General features: G+C 53.4%; 2 protein-coding genes and 1 long non-coding RNA gene across 14 annotated transcripts in view; 2 read left to right on the top strand and 1 right to left on the bottom strand.

The window, feature by feature from the left end:
- The window catches only part of LOC144319431 (uncharacterized), a 20795-nt gene extending 14761 nt beyond the window's left edge, over positions 1-6034 (top strand). Inside the window, exon 3 of the long non-coding RNA XR_013385249.1 lies at positions 909-6034. This is a non-coding gene — a long non-coding RNA (uncharacterized LOC144319431). The remainder of the gene's footprint in view (positions 1-908) is intronic.
- Positions 1-23358, top strand: part of CHLSN (cholesin) — a 147980-nt gene that overhangs the window by 65871 nt on the left and 58751 nt on the right. The gene's annotated exons all lie outside the window — the stretch shown is intronic.
- GPR146 (G protein-coupled receptor 146) lies at positions 4631-23358 on the bottom strand. 2 transcript variants are annotated; one of them, XM_077907487.1, is made up of 2 exons: positions 23273-23358; positions 4631-10496 (listed from the first exon to the last, which is right to left on the bottom strand). In XM_077907487.1, the coding sequence occupies exon 2, from the start codon at positions 10468-10470 to the stop codon at positions 9469-9471; it is 1002 nt and encodes a 333-aa protein (XP_077763613.1). In that variant the 5' UTR covers positions 10471-10496; positions 23273-23358; the 3' UTR covers positions 4631-9468. The 2 variants fall into 2 exon arrangements, with proteins under 2 accessions (XP_077763613.1, XP_077763614.1); XM_077907488.1 differs by lacking the exon at positions 23273-23358 and adding an exon at positions 13297-13945.

The raw sequence follows: 23358 nt of genomic DNA, 5'->3' as shown, positions 1-23358 counted from the left end.
CTGGTCCAGAAATTCTCTGAGGTGTTGAGATTGGGGGTGGGCAGGCTGGCTAGCCCCCAGGACTCCATTCCTTCCAGCAAGATGGCTGTAATTCTAGCAGTGCTCCATGTCGTTATTAGAGGGTTAGATGAGCTGGCACACCTAAATGTGTGAAGCCAGGGATGGTCAGTAAATGCAGGTTTCTGCCAGATGGTGTGGCCCTCACATGGGAAGGATCTCGCACGTGTCTGAGGTGGGTTGGCCTCTGCAGCGCAGCCGTGGGACCAGCCTGGCCTAGGTCCCTCTCCTGCCCACCATCTACCTACCATTGGGACACTTTGGTGCCTTCTTAGTGAGGTGGCTCAAGGACTCGTCCTGCTTTCTGTCACATCCTGTCTTTGTGTTTCCATGGATCTGATTTACTCCCTGCTGGATTGTCTGCGTCCCGAGGCTGTATGCTTTGAATCAGGGTTGGGGCGCAGGAGGACATGGCTTCCAGGACAGAGTGCTGTGCCACCTCATTCTTGGCCTCTCTCAGTGCTGAGTGCAGATGACAGTGAAGAGGTAGAAGTGTGTCAGAGCTCTGCACACATGAAGTACACACAGATACTGGACATGAATGAAAGAGGAGGTGCGCTTGACCCCTCACCCTGCCCTGCCTTCCTCTCCCAGAGCATGGGGCCTGCCTGTCAGCTGGGTGGGTTGTTCAACTCGAGTGGGAACTGGCAGTGGTCTCCCTGTCCCCACCACTCCTTCATATGTTTCTGGCCCCGTGTAGAGAGGTGATGGGCAGCCCGTTCAGGGAGCAGTGACTCCTACCCACCCTTGTCCCACAACACACTGTTGATCTTGTCCTTATGTGTGAACACAGGACAGTCAGGTTTTCTGGTCTCTGAAGTAAGAACATCTGCCCTTGGCTTTTCCCACAGCCCAGCCCAGGTTGTGGACACGTGCTGTACTGTGGCCTCTCCAGACAGCCTTCTTGCACCGGGATCTGAACACACTCATGTTCACAGCAGCTCTTCTCACTGTGGCCGCAAGTGGAGAAGCCAGGTGTCCAGCAGTGGAGGAGTGGATAAGCAAAACATATACCCACACATGGAACATTACTCAGCTCTAGAGAGCAGTGGTATTGGCACATCTTCCACAAGCTGGATGGACCTTACAGGCTGCTCAGCAGGAGAAGCCTGCCACCGAGGACCACATGTTCTGTGACTCCACTAGAGGACATGTCTGGGAGGAGCCAATCCATATAGAAAGACAAGTGGCTGCTAGGCACTGGGGGGAGTCGCCTTTTATGTAATGTCCTAAAATACCAGGACTAATGACCCCTGCGTGTCTTGATTCCTCACTGAGACACCTTTACATGTTTAAAAATGGCTTTGAGATATAAACCATATAACTCTGCTGTTTGGAAAAGTATAGTTCACTGGTATTTAGTAGATGCCCAACATGTGCAGCCCTCATCACAGCCCACTTGAGGGACATCTCCGTCCCTCGGAGGGGTCCCACCTGCCCATCTACAGCCGGCCCTTGTTGCCTGGGCTTCTGCCTCTACTTGCAACCAAACTGCTTGTTTTGCTTTCCTTGTCCTGCTGTCATGCAGTCAGCAAGAGGAAGAAAGAGCAGGCTTAGTGTGGACTTAGTAATCTTGGTCTGGCTGTTTCTCTGAAGTTGTATGGGATTATGGGGGCCTCTGGTGGGCATGCCAAAATGGGGCCACCCCCACAGGTGCTGCCAGGACAGGGAGCTGAGCCAGTGCCCCGAGAGGCCATCCTACTGGCTCTTTCGTGATTTATCTCCATGCTCATCTGGCCTTGCTGGTCACCTGAGAATCTTGGAGTAGACCCATAGTGCCAAGTAATGGGGCCTTTCAGACACTGGGGGGGATTTGGGATGTTTGGACAAATGTTTTCCTGAAAAAAACCATGTTTGGGTTTTTTTTGGCTTCAACCTGACTTCCAACCCTGCAGCCTGCCAGCCTGTCTCAGTGCTGCCTGACAACCACATGGCGAGCATGGCCACGCCCTTCAGGCCCCAGTGTTTGGTCCACTCAGCCCTGTCTGGCTGGCTGTCTCCTTGCAAATGAGGCACCAGTGTGTAGAGGTGAAAAGTGTCCTCCAGAGACTGCGAGGAGTGTGGGCTCCTCCTCCTGAGAGGTGAGGGGTGGGCAAGCGGTGCAGGAGGGCTGCTGGCCCTGTGGGAACAGGCCCTTTTCCAGAGCATTGTTCATACCATGTGAAATCGTGAGTCCATTGCACAAGCATTTCCTTGATCTTGGAAATGCAGGAGCGTGAAGGGACTCACAGTGGCAGGCTCTCAGTCTGTGAGAGAAGTCATTTGGATGCTTCAGTCATGGAAGCTGCAGTACAAGGACACCTGTGGAAATAAGGGATTTGGAAGCACTTAACCTAGACTCTAGGGACAGAGGCACAGGGAACAGCGATGGAGGTCAGGATACAGTCCAGGAATTGGAAAGGAAAGCAGTGGGGTCCAAGCTTAGGGTGTCTGGTTGCACCAGGGATTCATGGGCTTCTTGTTTGGTGCTCTTCCTTGACTGGACCTGTTGCTGGGGCATTTCAGCCCAGCCGTGCAAGTCCCCTCCCTGACTCACTTCTGGACATCCCACACACACACCCCATCCCACCTGTCCTTTGAGTTCTGCTTCTAGCTACTCACTTTTTTTTTTTTTTTTAAGATTTTATTTATCCATGGGAGACACAGAAGGAGAGGCAGAGACACAGGCAGAGGGAGAAGCAGGCTCCCTGCAGGGAGCCCGATGCGGGACTTGATCCCAGGACCCCGGGAGCACGACCTGAGCCAAAGGCAGACCCAACCACTGAGGCACCCAGGCATCCCTAGCTACTCATTCCTCTGTCTTGGGCTTGTGCCTCCCCACATGCAGCATCCTGGCCCCACCAAGGTACTGGCCGGCTTGTCCTTTGCCTGCCCACAGGCTAGGCCTTGCCTTTCAGGCATTAGCTGTGTACACACAGGCTGACATGGTAGCCCTTCTAAGGTGAGCCAAGGATACACCTGCATGGAATGGTGCCAAGCAGGGCACCAGATTAGAGCATCCTGGTCTTTATCTCACTGAGGAGTTGGCAGTGCTACTTAGAGTACATGGACACTCCTGACCCCTTCTGCCCAAACCCCCCACTCCCTGCCTTATGCTAGTCCTTCTTAAGCCCATGATTGCCCTGAGCTTTTTGCTTTCTTTCTCCCTTCCTCCCTCCTTTTTGAGGCTCCCTGCCTTTTGAGTGTAACTTTGGACTTTTTTCCCCCTTCTATTTCTTCACTTTTTGTTTGCTCAAACTGTCCCAAATGTGGCCATGGGGAATGTCTACAAGCCAGGGCCTGTGTCCCATTGACACAGCCCCATTAGTCTTCTAGCTCATCCTTACTCCCTGGTGCAGGATGGCCCAGGCCCACCTCAGAGGAGTCCCCATGGAGCCCTATCCCTTCCTAGCAGCCCTCCTTGGGTCTTTGAAACAACCTGTGGATGCACGTGATGGGCAGCCCCCTTGGAGCAGAGGCTGGACCTGTGAGGCTTCCCAGCTGGTTCATGGGCTGGCCTACCGGCCACAGGCCAGAGTGCTTTCCCCTTCCACACTCCATCATTTACCAGTGCCCTTTTAGATAGCTTTTCCAACATTTTTTTTTTAAAGCATGTACAATCTTTAAAACTATTTATTTACTTTCTAGCCATAGCACTTCTCCTGCTCCCTGGTATGTAGAACATTGCATTAAATGTTTGGCTTCACTTGGGAGATCAGAAAGTCCAGCATATAGTTGCCCTGTAAATAGTGTGCCAAGCCTTAACAACACAGAAATCCAGGCCCACACTTGGCTACTGTCCCTGTAGGTCAGCCAGGCTCTGCTGACTCCAGTGCTGCCACCTGGGACCGCATGGGCTTTGCATGACCAGTGTGTATGTGCATGTATATGTGTGTGTATATGCCCGCAGAGCAGCACCTGGTGGACTGAGCACCCTTCTCCACTGCTGCTGAGGGTATTTTTTTTTGTAAAAGCACAATTTGTTGTGAATTCTGAGAGCCTCATGGATTCTGAGCCAGTATCTGCAGGGAATAGTTTCTGAAGGACATTCCTGTTCCTGCTCTGATTGTTGGGGAATGTGTGTCAGGGTGTCTGCTCTTCAGCAGCTGGTTGGGGAGTTAAAGCTACCATAGAAGATCACTGAGTTACATCACAGAATGTGACCCAGCCAACCCAAATCATGTCAGCTGTTAGACCTGTGAGAAGCACCCTCACGTGGCATGAACACAGTTCCCAGTGTCCCGGAGCTCTGTGGCCGATACTTGGCTGTCCTGCAGAGTGAAGGTCTGCCGATGGCCACTGGGTGGAGCTCCGCAAACACGCCTGCTCTAGAGGCTGGAAAGTATTTCTGAGTCATGTAGTGTCCTGCTAGGACTTCAAAAAGTACTGCACTCCAACTTCACAGCATATTGTACATTAGCATCTCACGTTACAGGTTCACATGACGTTAATGTTAATGGCAGATGGGCCAAAAGAACTTACGAAGTGGTTTTAAATATCAGGAGAAAGGTTGAGAACACAATAGGCACTCAACAAATGCTTTGTACTCAGAACTCCTGTCTCATACACACGCTCAACAGAACAAGACAAATCATAAAGTCTAAACTGCATATTCTTTATTAATATAAAATAGGTATGTTGTATGTTCAAATTCCTTCATTCGTAGAGGACTCATTCACTTCTCAAGTGTATCGAGCACTCACTGTGTACACAGCTCATTGACCTCTTACAGAGGGGTCGGGGGACAGCCCCTCCTATATGGAGCTTCTGGAGCCACCAGGACACTCAATTCTATACTCAGCCCTCAGGATGCAGTCAGCAATTTTTAAATTATTATTCTCAAGGAAGAATAACATTTGTAAGAGTTGTAAGGCTGTCTCTGCTAGCCTTCATGACTGACCTGTGCAGTGGCTTCTGAGTACGGCTCCTCTGCCACTTAGCAGCCAAAGCCTAGGGGCTTGTATGCAGCTGAATGACTACTGGTTGTATTAATGTAATTGTAACGTCAGGAAATAACCAGTTTTATGGTAAGTTCTGTGCCATTTTCTGATCTACATCATATACCCCTGGAAATACACATTTTAAGAATTCCAAAATTGAGTAAGATATATCAAATAATTTAAATTTTAAAATGTGTGGGTTTTTTCTTTAGCAGGTTTTTCTTCATCATTTACATAGAACTTTAGGCCAACGGGTGCAACCACTGGAGCAGATTTAACAGATGAGAAATGAAAAAGTCCCCAAATTTTCCAACTGATTTTAAATTCAAGAATTGGACTTATAATTTAGCTTCTTAATAAATTATTTCAGGCTTATCCTTTATCAAGTGCATTCCATAAAGGAATGTTTGACCTACTGACATCTCTGCCACACGTAACAGTATGTCTGGTTTCCTATGATAAATTTTCTAACCTTCATGAAGTAAACCTAAGGTTGAACTCGCTTTTTGTAATCTTAAGCATGGCAAGATAGATGAGTTTGTGGATTAATAAAAATGTGATCATCTAGAAGTTTTGATAACAGAATTACCTTGGAACGTAAACTTTCACTGGGAGAAATACAGATTGATCAATTAAAGGGTGTGTGTGTGTGCGCATACACACACACGCACGCGCATATATATACATATGCGTGCATTTACAGTCTACTTTAGCTTTTTCCATTTTTCTCTCAGTTCAAAATTCTTTCAGTTTTTTGTTTTTGTTTTTGTTTGTTTTTTTGGCAACTTGGCAGAAGCACTGGAAGCACCCATACCTGGAAGAGAAATGTCGGGTCACACCAGATTCATCTGAGAATAATTTAGCACAAGAATGTGGATAAACAAACATCAAATGGGGAGTAGGCTCTGCAGCATGTGGGGTTGGTGGCAGAGGTGTCGCCAGCAGGGAGAAGAGTATGGAGGTAAAGACACATTTGTGAGAGTGGAGAGGGTCTCCATTAGAGGTTAAGGGTCTACACAGGAACCCCAGCCTGCCATGGGCCGGTGCTTCACCAGGAAGAGCTGCCAGGCTGCCACATGTCCTTGGGGGCCCTCTGTCACCAGCAACTGTGGGCATTGGGAATGGGGAGGGACCCCTGGCAGGACTCTCTCAGGTCCCCAGTAAGTTGTCAGAAAGAAGCCAGTTTGCAACCAAAGCCACTGAGAAATTACAAACAAATCCATGATTTTAGATCCCTCTCCTGTTTGGGGGACCCCAGCTGGGGTGAGGGACTCAAGGGCTGTGGCAGAGACCTGTGTGCCCCTCAGCTCTGTGCTCTTGGGATTTCCCTCTCTCCTAGGACCTCTTTCTCCTTAAGTAAAGAACAGAGGAGAGAAGCAAGGAAAAGGGACTTTTTATTTGAAGTATCACTGCCACTACAGACGAGCTCACAAGTTGGATCCCATTTCTGGTAATAACGGTGCTGGCTTCTTGACCCAAGAGCCTGGCTGTGCATACTGGACCTTGGCCTGACCCTGGCTCTGGAGCTGCCCACCCACCATGACAGAACTAGAAGCCAAGCAGGAACAGGCATGTTTGAGGTGAGAAGTTCTATGGCAGCAGTGCTAGGGGACTGTGCAGTTGCACTAGTCACTCAGCCAACACCAGGGTTTCCCAGGGGAGCCATGACCTCAGGACTACCCATTGTGCAGCCCACAACTTGAGGAGGGTGGGGGTGGCAGGAGTGGGGAGGGGTCAGGCCTGAGGCTTTCAGGATTTGAAAAGAAACCCCAGCCCATCAGAAGACCTGGAACAGCGGAGGGGACTGTGTCCTTCAGTAGAAATAGCACATTCCTGACAGAAGCAACGTGGAAACTTCTCTCATTCTGCCCTGGATCTACTGGCTAGGAAGTAGATGGGCCCCACAGAACCTGTCCAGAGTTTCACAGCTACCAGGCTCAAGTCACACCAGGGCTCTGGCATCCAGTGTACTTTCATGATTCTGCCCAGGCAGACTCTTAACTCACATCATCCTAGAGGGGATATATTCTGCAGATAAAAAAAACAATGGCAACTAAGTCATAGGCTGAATTTCCCAAGAGACCAGGACCAAATGGAGAGATTTCCCTGAACGGAACGTGGCAAAAAATAGAGCCACACTCTGTTATCCTTGGACCAGACAGGTCAGAACTGAGTTTTCAGGTTGTCACAGGTTAGTATGTTAATATCTCTGATAGGGACTAATATCCAAAATACATAAAGAAACTCAGTAGCAAAATAAAGTCTGATTGCAAAATGGGCACAGAGTCAGAATAGACATTTCTCCAAAGAACACATACAGATGGCCAACATGTACATGAAATGAATGCACTCTGCATCCCTCAGTAGGGAGATCCCCTCACATCTGTTAAGAAGGCCATCAACAAGAAGACAAGAGCTGGTGAGGACATGGAGAAGGGGGAACCTTCAGACGCCACTGGTGGGAATGCAAACTGGTGCAGCCACTCAAACAAGAAGGTTCCTCAGAAGTTAAAAAAAACCAGCTACCCTATGATCCAGTCATCACCCTTGTGAATATTTACTCAGAGGATCCCAAACCACTAACTGAAAAGATGTTTGCAACCTGTGTTCCTGGGGTATCATTCACCATGGCCAAGACACAGGAGCAGACACAGAAGAGGCAGGGGTTGTGTACACATACACATGACACACACCATGGAATATCAGCCACAAGAAGGAATGAAATCTGGCCATTTGCAACAACATGGATGGACTTGGAGGGCACTGGACTAAGTGGATTAAGTCAGAGAAAGACAAACACCTCATGATCTCACGTATAGGGGGGATCTTTCAAAAAACAACCAAAGTCATAGAATCAACAGATTGGTGGTTGTCAGGGGCAGGGGTGTGGCTGGTGGGGGAAATGGGTGAAGAGAGTCAAAAGGTTAAAATAAATAAATAAATACGGTGCATTACTGAGCAATGACCAAAGAAAAAATTTTTTCCTGGGTGCACAACCCTAAAAGCAGGAGGGAGTCACCAAATTACCAATTCCAGCCCAAGCTGTTCTCTGTAACCATCACACTGCAGGAAAACTTAGGTTGAAATATAAACCATATTTTAAGGAATGTGCCTGTTTATAGTTTTCCTTTTAGCAAACAACTTCTGTTGACCTGGATTCTGTATGTGCAGGTGCACACATGCACACACACACAGACAGTTAACAAGCAGCATGGACCGCATACTGTAGGACACTGGGACTGGGGCTGGGCCCCAGGATCACATTCATCTTTCCTCAGAAAAGTGCCCTCGTGCCACTTCAGGTTAGGGTCTGCTACAAATTAATTTGCTGCAGACTTGAGAAACAAATCTCCCTGTTTTTAGAGTTTTGTGGGTTTCAGAGTTGGGAGTTAGGGGCTGCAGGGGTAGGATGTATTGTGAAGCTGGGGTGCAGGTGAACAGATGGTGTGGGAGGCAGGGGGCTTCCGTTGCCACAGTCTTAAAGCACATGTGTACAGGCCACAGTGTGGAGGATCCAGGATTCTGGCTAAGCAGGCAGGTCTTGGGCTCTCCTCCAGTAGCAGCCATGGAGGATCAGACAGGTGTGAGGTGGCTAGGGTGGCCCTATTCTCCACCCTGGATGCCAGACAAGGCTCGGTCTTCCAGGCCTGTCTCCCCCCAGCAGCCCCTTTGAGGTTCTGTGGAAACCGCCCTTTCCTTTCTTCAGTTTACCTTTATTGTTCAGTTTGGTACCCATTTAGGGGGGAGTTGACCTACATGGAAAGAGGTCAGCTAATGTCACCCGTGAGGAGAGCAGGGGTACCAGGTGTGTTGGGCCGGCAAGATGAGAGCCCCGGGCTACTTTATTCTCGCTTAAGACCAGCCACGCTGCTGGCTTTTTCCTGCGGAAACACTTTCATGCCATCTCTGTGTGACACCATGCACCTCTCCTCTCACGCCTCCTCAGGGTGACCCTGCAGTCATGAAGCCCAACCCCATCTGTCCAACACAGGTGCTCTTCTGTGTTGTTTCCTTCATTTTCCATGCTGTTGTGACTTTTCTATCAAACCTCTCTTTTCACAAACAAAAATAAAGTAAGAGAGGAAATCAAGGATTTTAACAAGACCATGTAAATACTGGCTTTTGATTGTCATCACTTCATTCAGGGAACCCAGTGTGGAGGAGGCTGACAGTGTGGACCTAAAGGACCAGGCACACGCTGCCGGCAAAAGCAGGTGGGCCAACTCAGCCTTCTTCACCTAGGCCCCTGCTGCTCTGAACAATGTGGCCTTGGTGGAAGCATGGCCTGTCTGGAACGGCAGAAAACTTGGCGAGAACATGCCTTGTGCTGTCCTTTGTTCTTGCCTCAGTGACCTCCTGGGGAAGACAGTGAGAAAGTGCTGTGCCTCCAGGGCATGCACTGTTGGCCGTCTGTCAGGTGGCTCCGCAGTGGACGTTGACAGTGGCCCCAAGACCGGTGCTCAGAGTGGCCACAATCAGAGGAGTCGGCTCTCTATGCCATCACCTGCTGGACCCCCACTTGGTCTGGGGAGCAGCTCTGGTGCCCACAGTGCATTTTCTTTATCAGTCGCCGGAGTTTGCCGGGGAAGTTTCTGTTGATGTAGCGGTAAAGAAGCGGCATCACAGAGCTACTAGAGAATGCCAAGAATCTTGACACATCCTTAGCAAAGAGCAGAATCCCCAGGTAGCGCCCATCCATGGGCTTCCCCCGCAAGGCAAGCAATGTGTGCGCCAGGAGGGTCAGGTAGTGAGGCGTCCACAGCCCAAACTGTGTGCACACGGTGGCCACCAGAAGCCTGTGCACCGAGGGGTCCAGCCTCCCCGCATCCTGGTCAAGGGGTGTGTCTTCCTTCCGGATCCTCGAGATGAGTGCTAGTGCGTAGAGCACGGCCAGGGTGGGGACCAAGTACCCGATGAACACCATGATGGCATCAGCAGCCTCTGTGTCCTGCATTTTGGAACACTCAACAACCCTGGCCGCCACGTGGCTGCAGATGTAGAATAGCAGGGAAGAGAAGCTGGTGAGCAGGGCCCCACCCCAGACAAAGCCGCACACATGCCTGGTGTTGTAGACGCTGGACATGTAGGTGCGCGGCAGAGCGCGCTCGATGTAGTAGTCGAGGCTGAGCAGGGCTGTGGAGTACATGGTCACCAGGGAGGAGACGTTGAACAGCACCAGCAGTGTGATGTGTGCCTCACTGCTGAAGCCCCACAGGGCCCACCCAGAGGCAGTGGGGCCCAGCAGGTGCACGGGCGCCAGGGCGCTGAGCACCAGGCCCGCCACAGCCATGTTCACAAAGTAGACATCGGGCATGGTCATGCTGTTCTGGTCGTACAGGTTGACCAGGACAAGCAGGGCATTGTAGCCCAGGCCGATGGGGACGCCAATGACCAGGTAGAGCAGAGAGAAGACGGACAGGACCAAGTGGAAGTGCTGGCAGAGGAGCTGGTCCTCCAGGCTGCCTGTGCCATTGAGCGGGCCGCAGCTCCACATGGCGGCAGCGGCGGCAGCGGGCTGGGCTGTGTGGGAGAGAGCAGCAGAAAGTTAGGGGGTGTTCTTGAGCCAGAGCCCCGGGCTTGCAAACCCTCCGAAATGCAGAGGTGGTGCAGGAAGAAAGCCTTGCCCCTTGAACTCTCACAGGAACAGTCAGAGACTATGGGCCTTTTCAAAAATACTCTGTCCTGAGTGTTTTCTGTGAGTGCAAAGGTGCTGTCGTATGGCTGTCTTCAGTCCAACAAGGTCACGATGCTGCAGTCATCTTAACGGCCGTGGCAAGTCTCCCTAAGCCTGTTTCTGAGAGTCTGAACCATGGATGATTTTCCCAAGCTAGTACTGGGGGAGTTGTCCTGGCATGCTTCATGCCTCCTGCAGGGCCCCGGCTTCTCTCCACTGGGAAGGGACACTGCAGGACCTACCCCACTCCCATCATGTCCTTGGCCCTTGAGCCCCAGGGACATGAGGGCCCAGTCCTGACCCTTCCGCCTGGGCTGCGTGGCTTTGAGCAAGTCCTCATAACTCCCTGCTATTATACCTCTTCCTGAAAGTGGGGTTAGAAAGACAGGTGCCCCTGGGGATGCTGGCAGGTCAGCCAGGGTGGCACCTGGACAGCACTAGGGGCTGGGATGTATACAGACATGGGCCTTCCTATGACAGGGTGACCCTCCATAGCCTCCTGGGTAAGAATAGCAGCCTCTGCCGAGCAGGCAGGCCGCAACCTGGCCCAGACGCTTCTTAAAGTGCAAAGAAATTGCTTGCATGCCTTCCACACCTGTCTGTGATCTGGTGGTCAGCCCGCCCTGTCTCTCATGCCACCGAGGCTGCACCATTATGCTGCACCTCCAGCCCCATGAGCAGGCACGGGTACACACATGGGAGCAGATAGACAGGCAGCTAGACAAACTGGCATGTGTGACTGAGGTGTGCCCTGAACTGAGCTGAGAGAGCATAAGGTGCTAAGCTGACTGGTAGGAGGCTGGAAGTGGGGGTGGGTGCCACAGGCTGAGATACTCATACCTTTGTCTCCACAGGGCCATCACAGTCCCAGTGAGGGCACATCCGTGAGAACCCTCATGTAGCCTGGGGTTCCTCAGGGAGGAGGGCATGCTCCCATTGGGGAGCTCCACCCTGCCAAGGTGTCCAGGCCAAGAGAGACAGTCAGGGGTGGGCCACTGGCCCTAGTATCCCCACCCAGCCTGAGAGGCAGCGCCCAGGCGGAATGCAACCAAGTGGCCTGTGTCCTAGCGCATGGGAGGCCTGGGTACACAGCTGGCCATGAGAACCCATAATGTGAAGAAAAAACACCGTTCACAAATGTCAATTCTTTGGAGGAAAACCTTACATTCAGAACATAGTTTGGTCCAACCTGATCTTCCACTCTTACAATAAGAAATTCTCTTGGGCAAGCACACGCAAAGCAAACATTTGTTTCCCAGGCTTTGGACAGGGATCTGCCAGCCCTGCTGCCCATGACAGGGCTCGGAGGTCTGGCCCTGCTGCTGTGCTGGCCGGAGCCTGGCGTGGGAACAAGGGGGTGACATCGAGAAAGAGCAGTGTGACCCACTGGTCTGCCTTGCCCTGCCACACCTGGACCACAGGGGCTGCAGGACAGTTAGCACTGAACAAAATGAAGGGAGGTTGGGGCCCTCACAGCAGGACTGTATCTGCATTCAAGCCCAGCATCATCAGACTACCATGGGCAAGTGGGCCATGCAGACATCAGGGACATCGAGTCAGCAGGGATGTTCTGCAATCTTCATAAATGCCACCCAGCAGCCTGAGATGATGTATGTCATGTGTCAGACGGTAGCGATGTCCAGGGTCAGGCTCGGCGCAGGGCTGGCCGGGCTCTGCCCACACGTATTGGTTACATTACTTTTAGAAGTGTTTACTGTCATCCATAGCATGGGCTAAAATCTAGGTCCTAAAATCTAGACACTGCTCCTCAGCCTCTAGCCCTGGTGGGTGCTCTGCACCCCAGTGGCTGGATTCTGGGGGGAAAGGTGGGAGCCCCAGGTGGATGGCATGCTCCTGGAACACCTGTGGGTCAACAGCCAAGGCACTGGTTCCTGCAGGAAGCTGGGGACGGGGTCCCTTTTATGTCCTCTTTTAGCTGATTACATGGCCAGTTTCCGCTCTCCTTCTTCCTGAATGCCTACAGAGCTGGCTGTGGATGTTTAAATGTGGCCTCCATGCTGAACTATGGCTCTGACAGTAACCTGGGGGCGGGGGTGCAGTGCGCAGGAGCCCATGGCTGCAGAGAGCTTGTCCGCCAAACTTCATGGGCCTCGGGCCTCAGGAAACTGTACATTCTTATGGCCACTGTGGACATCTTCCATCCCAGAGCATCTGTCTGTGCTGTGACCAGCCCACAGTCAGACCCTTCTGGTCAGGCCCTGCCAGGTTCACGTCCTGCACAAGTACCTGTAGGGTCAGCCTGAGATGTCCCACCTACTCTCACATCCAAGTCCCTTTCTTTCCTCATAAGAGGACAAAGACCTGTCCCAGAAAAGGGGAACTGCAGCCCCAGAAAAGGAAGGGCCCTCCACCATCATTAGGACAGGCGTTGGCTCAAGTGGGGTGCTGGCCAGCAAGAAAGGTTGGCACGCACTCTGTGCCCAGGCCAGGACCCCAGGATCACACTCCTCCTTAGGCCCTGTCACTACCCTCCTCTTTCCCTTGCCACTGTCTGCCGCGTGTTCCCTCCGCTTTCCCTGGCCACGGCCTGCCGCATGTCCCCCGGGGCCCCATCCATGTCCCCTTACTGTCCCCTGGTATAGCCCTGGAGTGGCCTGCAGCAGTGCCGAGCCTCAGGCTGCTTACCTTTATCCCAAGCCCCACACTTCTCTGTGCCTGGACCGCAGACTCTGTCCGTAAGCAACACTGAAGCACAAACGCCAGAGAGGATCCTGTGTTTCTCTGCAAACCACCCCCACCCCCCACCTCGTGTGCTTATCAGCGGCAGCCGCACGGCGCTGGCTTCCTGCGCGGGTGCGTGTGTGCAGTTAGTGCCCGGTGTGGAAGCACACCACTTGTTTTCCTCCAGTAAATCGCTCAGTTTCTGCCTCCCTTGGCAGGCACCGTGGCCCCTCCCTCTCTCTGTTTACAGCCAGTTTCACAGAACCAGGCTTGTGCCTGGAAGGGCCAGCACCGTTGGATCAGGCTCCTGTCCTGTCGCTCTGGTTCCTTACTGTCTGCACCCCAGGCCTGCACCCAGTGACTGCCCAGGGTCCATGTGGCTGTTGCAAACACTCAGGGTGCAGAGCATGTGCACTTACGAGTTCCCCTTTTCCCTTGAGCAAGGAAACGGAGTGGCCACCGAGGACAGCACTATGGGCCTCGTGGAGTCTCCGTGGAGAGGAGCTGTGGCTGCTCACCCTGGAACCTGGGCAGTGAGGGCTGGGCATAGCCTCAGCGCCGGCAGGAAGGAAGGCGGGTATCTTCCTGGGGTCACTGGCCACGGTGGAGCTGCCGGCTTGTGTGCTGCTGGCTGTGTCCCCCCAGCCAAGGGCTCAGGAAGCCACTGCCCTGCTGCCCATGGCTGCCTCCTGGGGCCGCGGGAAGGACAGCTGGCAAGCGGCCGTGCTGGGCTAAGGGTGGCTCCATTCTTAGGAAATCATCACGTGGAGCACAGTCTGTTTAGAATTTCCTTCCTAGTTCTCATGCTTGTGTGGCCCTGGCTCGCGCTTTGGAGAGGGGCTGTCCCTGTGTGCCTTAACTGGGCTGATCTGTGGAGAGCAGGAGGTGACCATCAGTGCTGGGTCTTTGACTGAAACAGGCATGAGTTTCTATTTGCTGACAGCTAGTAAATACAGAATTTATCAACTTTATGTCTTAAGCCAGAGTTCAATTCTGTGTGTAGTTCTGCGTCTCAAGTACCAGGATGATCATGATTCCAGACACAAACTGGTCACTTTGTCAGCCTGACGATGACAAGCTTTACACTTTTGTTCGAGCATTCTTCTGGGGAGGCCAGTGATTGGTGTGTGGTATGAGCATTCATTTCTGTCTGCAGGAGGACAGGGCTGAGGGGCAGGGGGCCAGGCATAGGTCAGCCAAGTGCCTGCCCCAAGAAGAGCTCACCCACATCCTGTGCAAACAGAACACGAGTCCCTGTGAGCACCAGGGGTGGAGCTAGCCGAGCCCAGGGCTGTGGGCACATGGCACAGGTGGATGGGAAGTACTCAGGACAGCACCCCCAGAATTGCCATGTGTAAGCAGGTCTGGCATGAGTGCCAAGCGGTGGTCCTGTCTAAACCCGAGTCATAGGGCAGCTGTTAAAGCACAGCAGCTGGGTCCAGCAGCTGCTGACTCAGCACAGCTGAGGTGTTTCAGAGAACACGGGTGGGGCGGGGGCGCTGCTGGACACTCTGCACCTGGGAACCAGGCAGATGCCCCCGAACCCCCAAGCCTGCCCTCCTGGCCACAGAGGGCCTCTAGTGGGGGCTGGCCCAGGCCTGCCTTTCTCTGGTTCCCATTTCCTTGCGGTGACTCCACTTCCCTTTTGTGCACTCTGGTTCTGCAAGTCCAGGAACCTGGGAACAGAGACTTCCCCTCAGGCCATCTGGGGAGGAGGTGGACCTGGGAACAATGGTTTGGCTCCCTCTCTCCCCCGAGGCCTCAGACCACCTTTCCAACTCCTGAGAAAGAGGAACTTGGAGCACAGCCGGGGGAGGCGGGTGGTTCCAGGAAGGCTCTCTCTCCAGGGCCACGCTGGGCCAGCACTCAGCAGGGCCCGACTCCCTGCTCCACCCATTCTCAATTGGAAATCTGCCACATTCTTCCCAAAAGGCAGGATGGATAATTTAGCTTTCAGGGCCCTGTCACCTGCTGTGCCCCTTGACTGAAGGGGTCAGGGTCATTGAGGACCCCAGTGGGCTTCTTATCCAGGCTGGCCTTACAAGCAGGCTGGGCCTGTCTCCACACCTCCTCCCTAGGACCCCTAGGCCTCTCCTTGACAGAGTTCCCTGCTGCCTCCCTGGCTCCTAGGCCTGCCTCCTTTTCCATGCACCCTAGAGCCCTTTCTAAAAGGGTCTGTTGGCAGAGCTGCCTGGCCCGCCTGCCTTTCCTGCCCCACTTTCTCCCACCTGACCAGCTTGCTCGGTGCAGCTCCTCTGCCCTTCTCTACTGGGCCTGCCTCCAGCTTCTTGATGCCAGACTTACTACTGCCTTTCACACTTCCCAAAACCTCCCCCAAAATTCCTTTGGGACTGACTCCCCCATGACATCCACACAGGTCGCGTGTCAGCACCCACAGCAATGGCTGTGCTCACAGGCCTGCAGCAGACAGGACTGTACCTGGGGCCCCCATGGATTCCCACTCCTGCCAGCCCACTGTCTCACCTCAGCTGGGTGCTGATCTGTTCCTGAACCTCTCCCTTCCTGGTTGGGGTCCCAGCCTTTTCCCAGGGTAGCTGATCCAGACTGGAACTCCGTGGGGACCCAGGAACACACGAACAACTGAATGTCTTCCCAGAGCACTCTCCTCTCCACCCTAGATCTCCATGGGGAGAAGGAACCCACCCACCCTCGAGACCCTTGCCAAGATGGGTCTGTGGTTGCTTCTCCCGTGGAGTCTGTGTGCAGTGTGCTCTCTGGCAAGCCAGGACTGCCAGTCAGTCCAGGTCCACAGAGCAAAGACACCGCCAGCACACGTAGGTGCATCCACAAGAACAGCAGCAGTAGGAGCACGGGGCCCCATCCTCTGTGTGGCCGGACATGGGCCTGAAGCGGGATGTGGCCCCAGGCCTCCGTGGTGACAGAGTGGCAGCCCAGCCCCCGGCCGGTGGGAGAGGCTGCAGGAGTGCCATGCAAGGTCAGGTTGGCTTGCTCCTTACAGGCACTGGGCATCTTGACTGAGCAAGGACAGGGAGGAAGCTCTGCAGGCCAGGGACCCTGTACCTGCTTAGAGTTGTCCAAGACAGAGTCCCTTGTAACTTTCTTCTGGCTTTTTCCATAAAGGTGACTCACATACTCTACCTTTCTTAGGGCTTTTTGTGTGTTTGTTTTGTTTTCTAATTACACTCAAATAGAAGAAAGCCCCTATATCATGACAACAGGGCTGGCCTTTTAAGAGCCTGCTCCCTTTCCGGATCCTGTTCCCTTGAGATGGTGAGGCCATTACAGCTTCGGGGCAGCAGGGTTCCAGGCCTTTGGGCTGGCAGGTGCCCGAGGGAGGAAAGCATATGAGAGGCCAGCCTGGTGGAAGCAGGGAGTAGCTGCACCCTGGGCCAGGTCAGAGTGAACAGCAGCCCCAAGCCCCCTGCCCCAGGTGAGCCCTCAGCCAACTCAGATCATTACCATGTATGCTTCTGCAGCTGCACAGCACCCCTTTTTTCAAGCCTGGAAGCATGCACATCCCAGAGAAGGCAGCCTCCAGACAGTCCAGAGGTTCAAAATGACATTCTCTTCCAGAAAAGCCTGAGGGGACCTAAGAGCTGAGCTGATGTCCCATGCATGAGGCTGGCTGTGCGGTGGGAAGTCTTTAGAGGGAACAAAGTTGTGGTCATTTCTTCTCCAGTCTGGAGGGGTCACCTCTTGGGCCCCAGCAGCCCTACCCTTTAGAGGAGAGGAAGGCTGAGGTTCACAAGGACAGAGTCGCATGGTCACAACAGGCATCCATTTGTGCACTTGGTGTCACAGCACTGCTATGCGGGCGTCTGCTGGCTCAAGGGGTGACCTGAGGCCACCCTGTAAGAAGGGCACAGTGCAATAGCTGCCTCCCACAGGTAGGGAAGACCCAGTTAGTGCTGGCCGAGGACAGAATGAGAGGCCAGTGGACATGCAGGTGGCTGTTTTGTCCAAGTGTCCACTAGGAGTCCCCCAGGGCATGGAGCCCTTGTGGGGTACTGTGCCCCATCTTGGTTTCTGGGGACTTCATGGTTTCCAGGCCCTCTTTCTCCCTACATCCCCAGCTAGGGCCTGTGTGTCCTCAGTTGGGCAACAGACATTCATTACAAATAATCTTACGTGTAAAAGAAAAGCCATTTTCTTGAAAGATCTCCTCTGCGCTTCAATAATTATATTTCAAGAAAATGCTTTCTTAGATCTGACAATTTCCAACTCTAGGAGCTTTCTCAGCCACCTCCTGGTCATGCCATGCTCCCCTTGCGTTGGGTCTGAAGGCTCTTTGGTGGGGTTATGGGCTCACCACCTGAGTGAGGACAGGCTGTGTGCCATAGGCTGGAGGTATAGAGCAGTTGGAGAAGGCTGACAAGGGAACCCCCAGGATGTCTGACTTGCTGACCTGTGGGTCCTGATGGAAGAGGGCCTCCGGCGGTGGCAGAGCAGGTCTGGCACTAGCCCGAGCACCCCTGTGGGCAGCTGCCCTTGCTGGCTTGGAACTCCGTGGATGCACCCTCAGCTCTGGGCCCTGAGCTAGTACTTTTGGGCTCTTGGGTTTCTTCCCTTTTGGTAACGGCAACCCCCTGAGCCTGCCACATCTGTAGGAGTCACTCAGATAGCCTTGAGACCCTGATACACGAGCAGCACAGGCCTGGGGAGACATGCCATAGCACTGGTGGCTGACTAGTGAATCAGCATACTAGACAGAAAGAGGCCTGCGGGCCACAGGTATACAGTGGAGACCTATTGGTGGGAGGCCAGGCCACAAGGAAGATGAGCAACATAGGCCATGCTGCTGCTCAGCAGCCTGACGAGCCCTGAAAAACCAGTAGGGGCCAAGCATCAGAAGCAGCAGGGTGGTGCCTGCAGTGGCAGAAGCCAGGTGCCGGGGATGGAGAGGGACAGGTGCATCCCAGGACCCTGGTGCAGCAAGCGTGCATGACACAGGATGGCACTCATCCTAAACAGCTCTGCTTTGGGGAAGCGGCTCTGATTTCAAGCACTGCCTTGAACCCTGGCCTACCTCAGTCTACCCTACATGGGAGAACTTTGAAATAGGGCCTCCACAGTGAAGGAGGCTGCTTATACGAAAACTTACGCCTCCTAGTGACCTGTGAACTGGCATAGCAGGCTGCCAGGACAGGCACACATGCCCAGACTTCTGTGGAATGTTCACCTAGTTGAAAATTCGGTCTCAGAGTCCCCTGCCCAGACTAATGCCCAGGCTCAATGCTTACCCGCTGGGTGGTGCTGTTTAGGCAGGTAAAATACTACCTCAGTTTCCCCAGCTTAGGAGACTTTCATGTGACTGCTGGGGGGTTAGGTGGATCCAGCTCTGTAGAGCATGGCATGGTGGGCCTCAGCGAGTCCCTGGTGAGGGGACAAGGAAGGTGCAGTTCTGTCCCCTCCTTCCCACACACAGTGAATGCACAGAAAGCTGGTGTATGAACTCCTGCCCAGAATCTGTCACCTGACACATGGGAAGAGGACACAGGAAGGGAGGTATGAGGCCCTGAGCAATAGTCACAAGCCTAGTGCAGGCTGTTGGGGGAAGGGTGGAGCAGGCTCCAGACCCGCCATGCGCACAGACCATCCCATCACAGAGGCTTCATGGTCCAGGTTAGAGCTTTGTAACAGCACAGACCGTGCATTTCCTGGTGCTGCACTCATATGAAATCGGGGTGTGAATGTGTGCTTCCCTTGCTTGTGTTCACAGCACTCATGGGGGGTGGGGCAGCTCTGGTCCAGTTCGTTTCTGGTCTTAACTCAGGAGGATTCAGGGAGTGCTCTCCACAGTGACACTCCTCTTCTTGGCTGGGGCAAGGCCCATGCTCCAGTTAGGCTGCCTGTCAGAAGCATTTTGAGGCGGGACATTGGTGGCTTTCTTTCTGTGCCTTTTCAAAAAAGAGTCCAGAATGGTATAAACCAGCCCTTGATTCAAAGGGCATGTCTGTCAGCAATGAAAGTGAACTTTGCTAAACTCTAGGGCTAAGGTAAATAGTGATTTCTGTGGAGCAGGATGCCAGGAGTGGGTCAGAGCAGCAGCCTTGGGGGCGGTGATGGTGGACTGCAGGGACTCAGAAGCAGGCTGCTGCTGGGCTGGGTGGGGGTCATGCCTCCTGGGAGTCCTGCATGTGTGTATGCATTCGTGCGTGTGTGCATAGGCATGTACACGTGCAGAGCCTGCAGAGATGAAAAGCCAGCAAAGAGAAATCAGCCTGTTCCAAGACAGCTAAGCTGGTTTCACTAAAACCTTACCCTTATTTCCTTGCTCTGTTAATCAGGAAATCCTGTCCTCTGGTGTTGGGGGCCCACTGGTGCTGGGCCTCCTGCCCACACTGGGGCAGGGGTGGAGGGGTGCACACACCAATCCCTTGCCTAGACTGCCTAGACTTCCTTGATTCCCCTGTTCACGTAACAGGTACTAACACCCCTGAAGTTTTCTTTTGACAGCAGCACCTTAGGGAGCCCTCCCTGACTGCTATCCCCACCCCACTCCCTCCAGCCAGTCCTGCTGCAGCTCTCTGTTTGACACCTGCTGAGAGCTTTCTGAATGGGGGGATGGTATCTCTTGATTCCTGCCAGAAGCCTGGCTAGAGAGGAGGATTATTAGGTCCTCTCAGAGGCTGTTCCCCAAGGTGAGCAGTAGACCCTATGTAGTACAACGGGTAGCAGAGAGAGTGGGAGTGCCTCTTGTTGCTGGGAGGTCTGGGTGTGGGCACGGGGCTGTGAGGCCCAGGAAGTGTACCCTAAGTGGGCAGACACCTCAGCCTGGCTGACGGTCCCGTGGGTTGTTTCTGTTTGACGTAGACCCACTGTGCACCATGAGACTCAACTTCAGATGAATGTTCTAGAACAATCAAAATACTTTGAAAATGACTCCTGAATGTTTATTTCCTTTTGTAATAATGGGCAGAGACTTTAGCTACAATTAACATCCAGCTGGTAGGAGCCAGACACTCCGGAAAGGCTGGTGTTTTCATAGGTTTTTCAATGTAGAGAGCTTACGCATACTGATTCCTATCACAAACGCTGTGCCTTCCTGGGGTGTGATAAGAAACTGTTCGTTATATAGATGGGTTGTTTTGATTTTTATAGCTTTTTGCTTTTTACGGTTCTAAATTGCAGAGTAGTGAGTGAGCCAGGCAACCTGGCTCAGATGCATAAACAAAGAGCTGCCTCTCTTTCTCTGTAGAAGAGAACAGGCATGTTTGCTGGCTCAGGAAGGACTGTGGGGCCTGAGACCAAGCAGCCAGGTTTGGGCCAGCAGGGCGCCTGTGCCAGGCCACTGGCTTCCTTTCCCTGGAAGGAGATGGGACACACGTTCTTTTGTCAACGGAGCACTAGTTACTTGGGCTTTTTTGTTCCCTGACTAACTTGGTTTGAGGCTAATGCTCTCCTTCCAGGCACACAGGGCCAGGGGAAAAGAGACTCACTCGGAAATTCAAGGGGCTGAGGACAGATGAGGTCTCCATTTCAGACTGGGCAGGCCTGGCACACCAGCAGGGCTCCCTGATCTCTCCCACCCTTTAGCTAGGTGTGCTCTTGCCTGAGGGGTATGGGGCACTCAGGGCCGCTGATCTTATCAGCGCCTGAGGTCCTTTCCCAGAGAGGAACCACTGGTTATTTTTACTCATCACAGTTGCCTCCTCCATTTGCTGGGTTCTAATTAAAAGTGGCAGCCCCTGGGCACACCCCACTGGCATGTATGGGTAGGAAAGGGACCCAGGGTGGGTCTGCTAGGGTAGGCATAGGACACCTAGCCCATCTCAAACTGTCCTGCAATGGGAGGGATGTTGTGTTTGCAAGTAGAGGCTCCCAGGGGACTGAACTCTAACCCTAGCACCATGACATTTTGGTATCTCAAATTCGAGAGAAGATCAACCTTTTTCTTACCTAGACTGAGTCCCCTGCCTGGGTGGTATTTTGCATCCTAGGCCTGTGAGACCCTTGTGGGCAGATGCTGCCAGGTTATACAAGTGGCTTTAGCCTTAGAGCCAGGAGCAAGCAAGGGGAGATAACAGGAAACACCATTTAAGGAAGAAGGGGCATGATTTGTCATGTGCCCTAATTAATGCAGAGGCCCCAATTCTCTGTACTCACCCCCACCTCCTGCCACCCCTAAGACAGTAACTACCCTGGTATGTTGTTGGGTCACTGAAGGCCAAGTGGCAGTTATGTTTTCAGGATTCCAAATGACATCCGAGGGATGTGAGATATATGCAGCTGTCCCAGGAGTCCTCTCCCCACCCTACCTCATCCCAGGAGGCAGCAGGGCCCTCTTGCCATCAGTAAGTCACACAAGCATATTTCCCAGCAGTGATCTCTGCAAGTATGTCACTTTCTCATTATATAATAGGTATAATCAGTCTTTCCATCCCAACCTAAAAGTCTGTATGACCCACATTAGGTGGATATACCTTGCCTTTCATCAGCCTACCATGGGCTTTGAGTTACAGGGACACCAGTTCAGCGTTGACATTTGAGTTCTGCCCTAAAGCTGTGTTCTTCCATCCTCAGGGTATTTCCAAATTTACTAGAGAGGCAGGACACAACATGGTCAAAAAGCTGTGTGTGGCCCTGGGTGACAGGCTCACCGCCCCAGCTTCCTGTAAGTGAGGGGCCTGATAAACACTTATCTGGAGGCCTGCTTCATTCAGAACGATAGTAAAGGTTCTGGTTTGGAGAGCCAAGCCCTACAGCAGCTCCCTCAGGAGCTGTGCTGTGCATCCTGGAGAGTGGCTGTACACTAGATGTGATTGTCACTCAGCAGCACCCCCGCTAGACAGAGTCAGGACAATGGAGGATCTGGTCACCATTATGCATGAGCAGCCTAGAAACATGGTCAGAGCCATTCTCCTCACACTCTTGTATTTGTAGAGGTCCATGAAGCCAGCTTCTGGCCTTTTGCAATTGAATGCTAACCTCTGCTAGGAGGTTAGGAGCTGCTCAGCTGAAATATGGAGCTGGTTACTTAGAGCTGGAGGACACCTCCAGGAATGGGGGAGATCAGAGGGGTGAATGGTATTCTCCACATCAAATGGACGAGTGCCCTCAGGCTCTCCACCTCGGGACAGGGCAAAGACTAGTCAGGTGATGACAGCAGAGGAGTGCCTGGCTTAGAGAACAGAGGTAAGCTGTTTAGCTTGCTTGATTCCTGTTGTTAGCAGATGGGGTGTTCAAAGGCTGGGGTCCCTGCCTTCCTATGATGGAGCCTTTCCATGAACAGGGAATTTTACGTGTTATCAAGTATCTAAAACACTTAACAGACTTGCTGATTACATTTAGATGTAGTTCCAGAACTTAACTAAAAATTGTGTAATCATAAGGAGGAAAGCTATACGGGAGCTGACCCAGGAGAACTTGGTCAGCCTCCTTTCCCTCCACCACCCTCCCCCCTGCCCTGCCCCGCCTGCAGGACATGTGAGGAACCTTCAGTGGTGCTGAACCACATGCCCCTCCACAGGTTAATGACCGCAGGGCAGCGACGGCCCAGTCAGCGCACAGCGGCAGGTTGGCCCCAGACTCGGGACAGTGTCCCTGCCCCGCAAGGGGACAGCACCCCCAAGCTTTGGGGGACAACGCCCCTACCTCTAGGGGACAGTGCCCCCAAACCTCCAGGGGACAGTGCCCCTACTCCCCCAGAGGACAGCGCCCCTACCCCCCAGGGGATAGCACTCCCAAGCCTCCAGGGGACAGGACAGCGCCCCTACCCCCCCAGGGGACAGCACCCCAAACCTCCGGGGGACAGGACAGCACCCCCAAGCCAAGGGAGGGCAGGACAGCGCCCGCACCGCTCAAGAGGACAGCGCCAGGGCGGGGCCGAGGCACCCGAGAGTCGGTGCGCTCACCGGCCGTGCGTGGCCGTGGCCGCCGCAACCCGGGGCTCGCTCCCCGCGCGGGCCCAGACCCCGAGAGTGGCCGCCGACCCACCCCGCGTTCCGCGCCCACTCACCAGCTCGCTGGGCCGCGGGCCGCGCAGTCGCAGCGGGGCGGGCAGCTCAGGGCTCCGAGGAGGCGGCGGGGCTCACGGCGCGCACG

Source organism: Canis aureus, chromosome 8 (assembly GCF_053574225.1).
Source record: "Canis aureus isolate CA01 chromosome 8, VMU_Caureus_v.1.0, whole genome shotgun sequence".
NCBI classification, from domain to species: domain Eukaryota; kingdom Metazoa; phylum Chordata; class Mammalia; order Carnivora; family Canidae; genus Canis; species Canis aureus.
The sequence above is the reverse complement of the archived record's forward strand: the minus strand, read 5'-3'. Positions and strand labels throughout refer to the sequence as shown.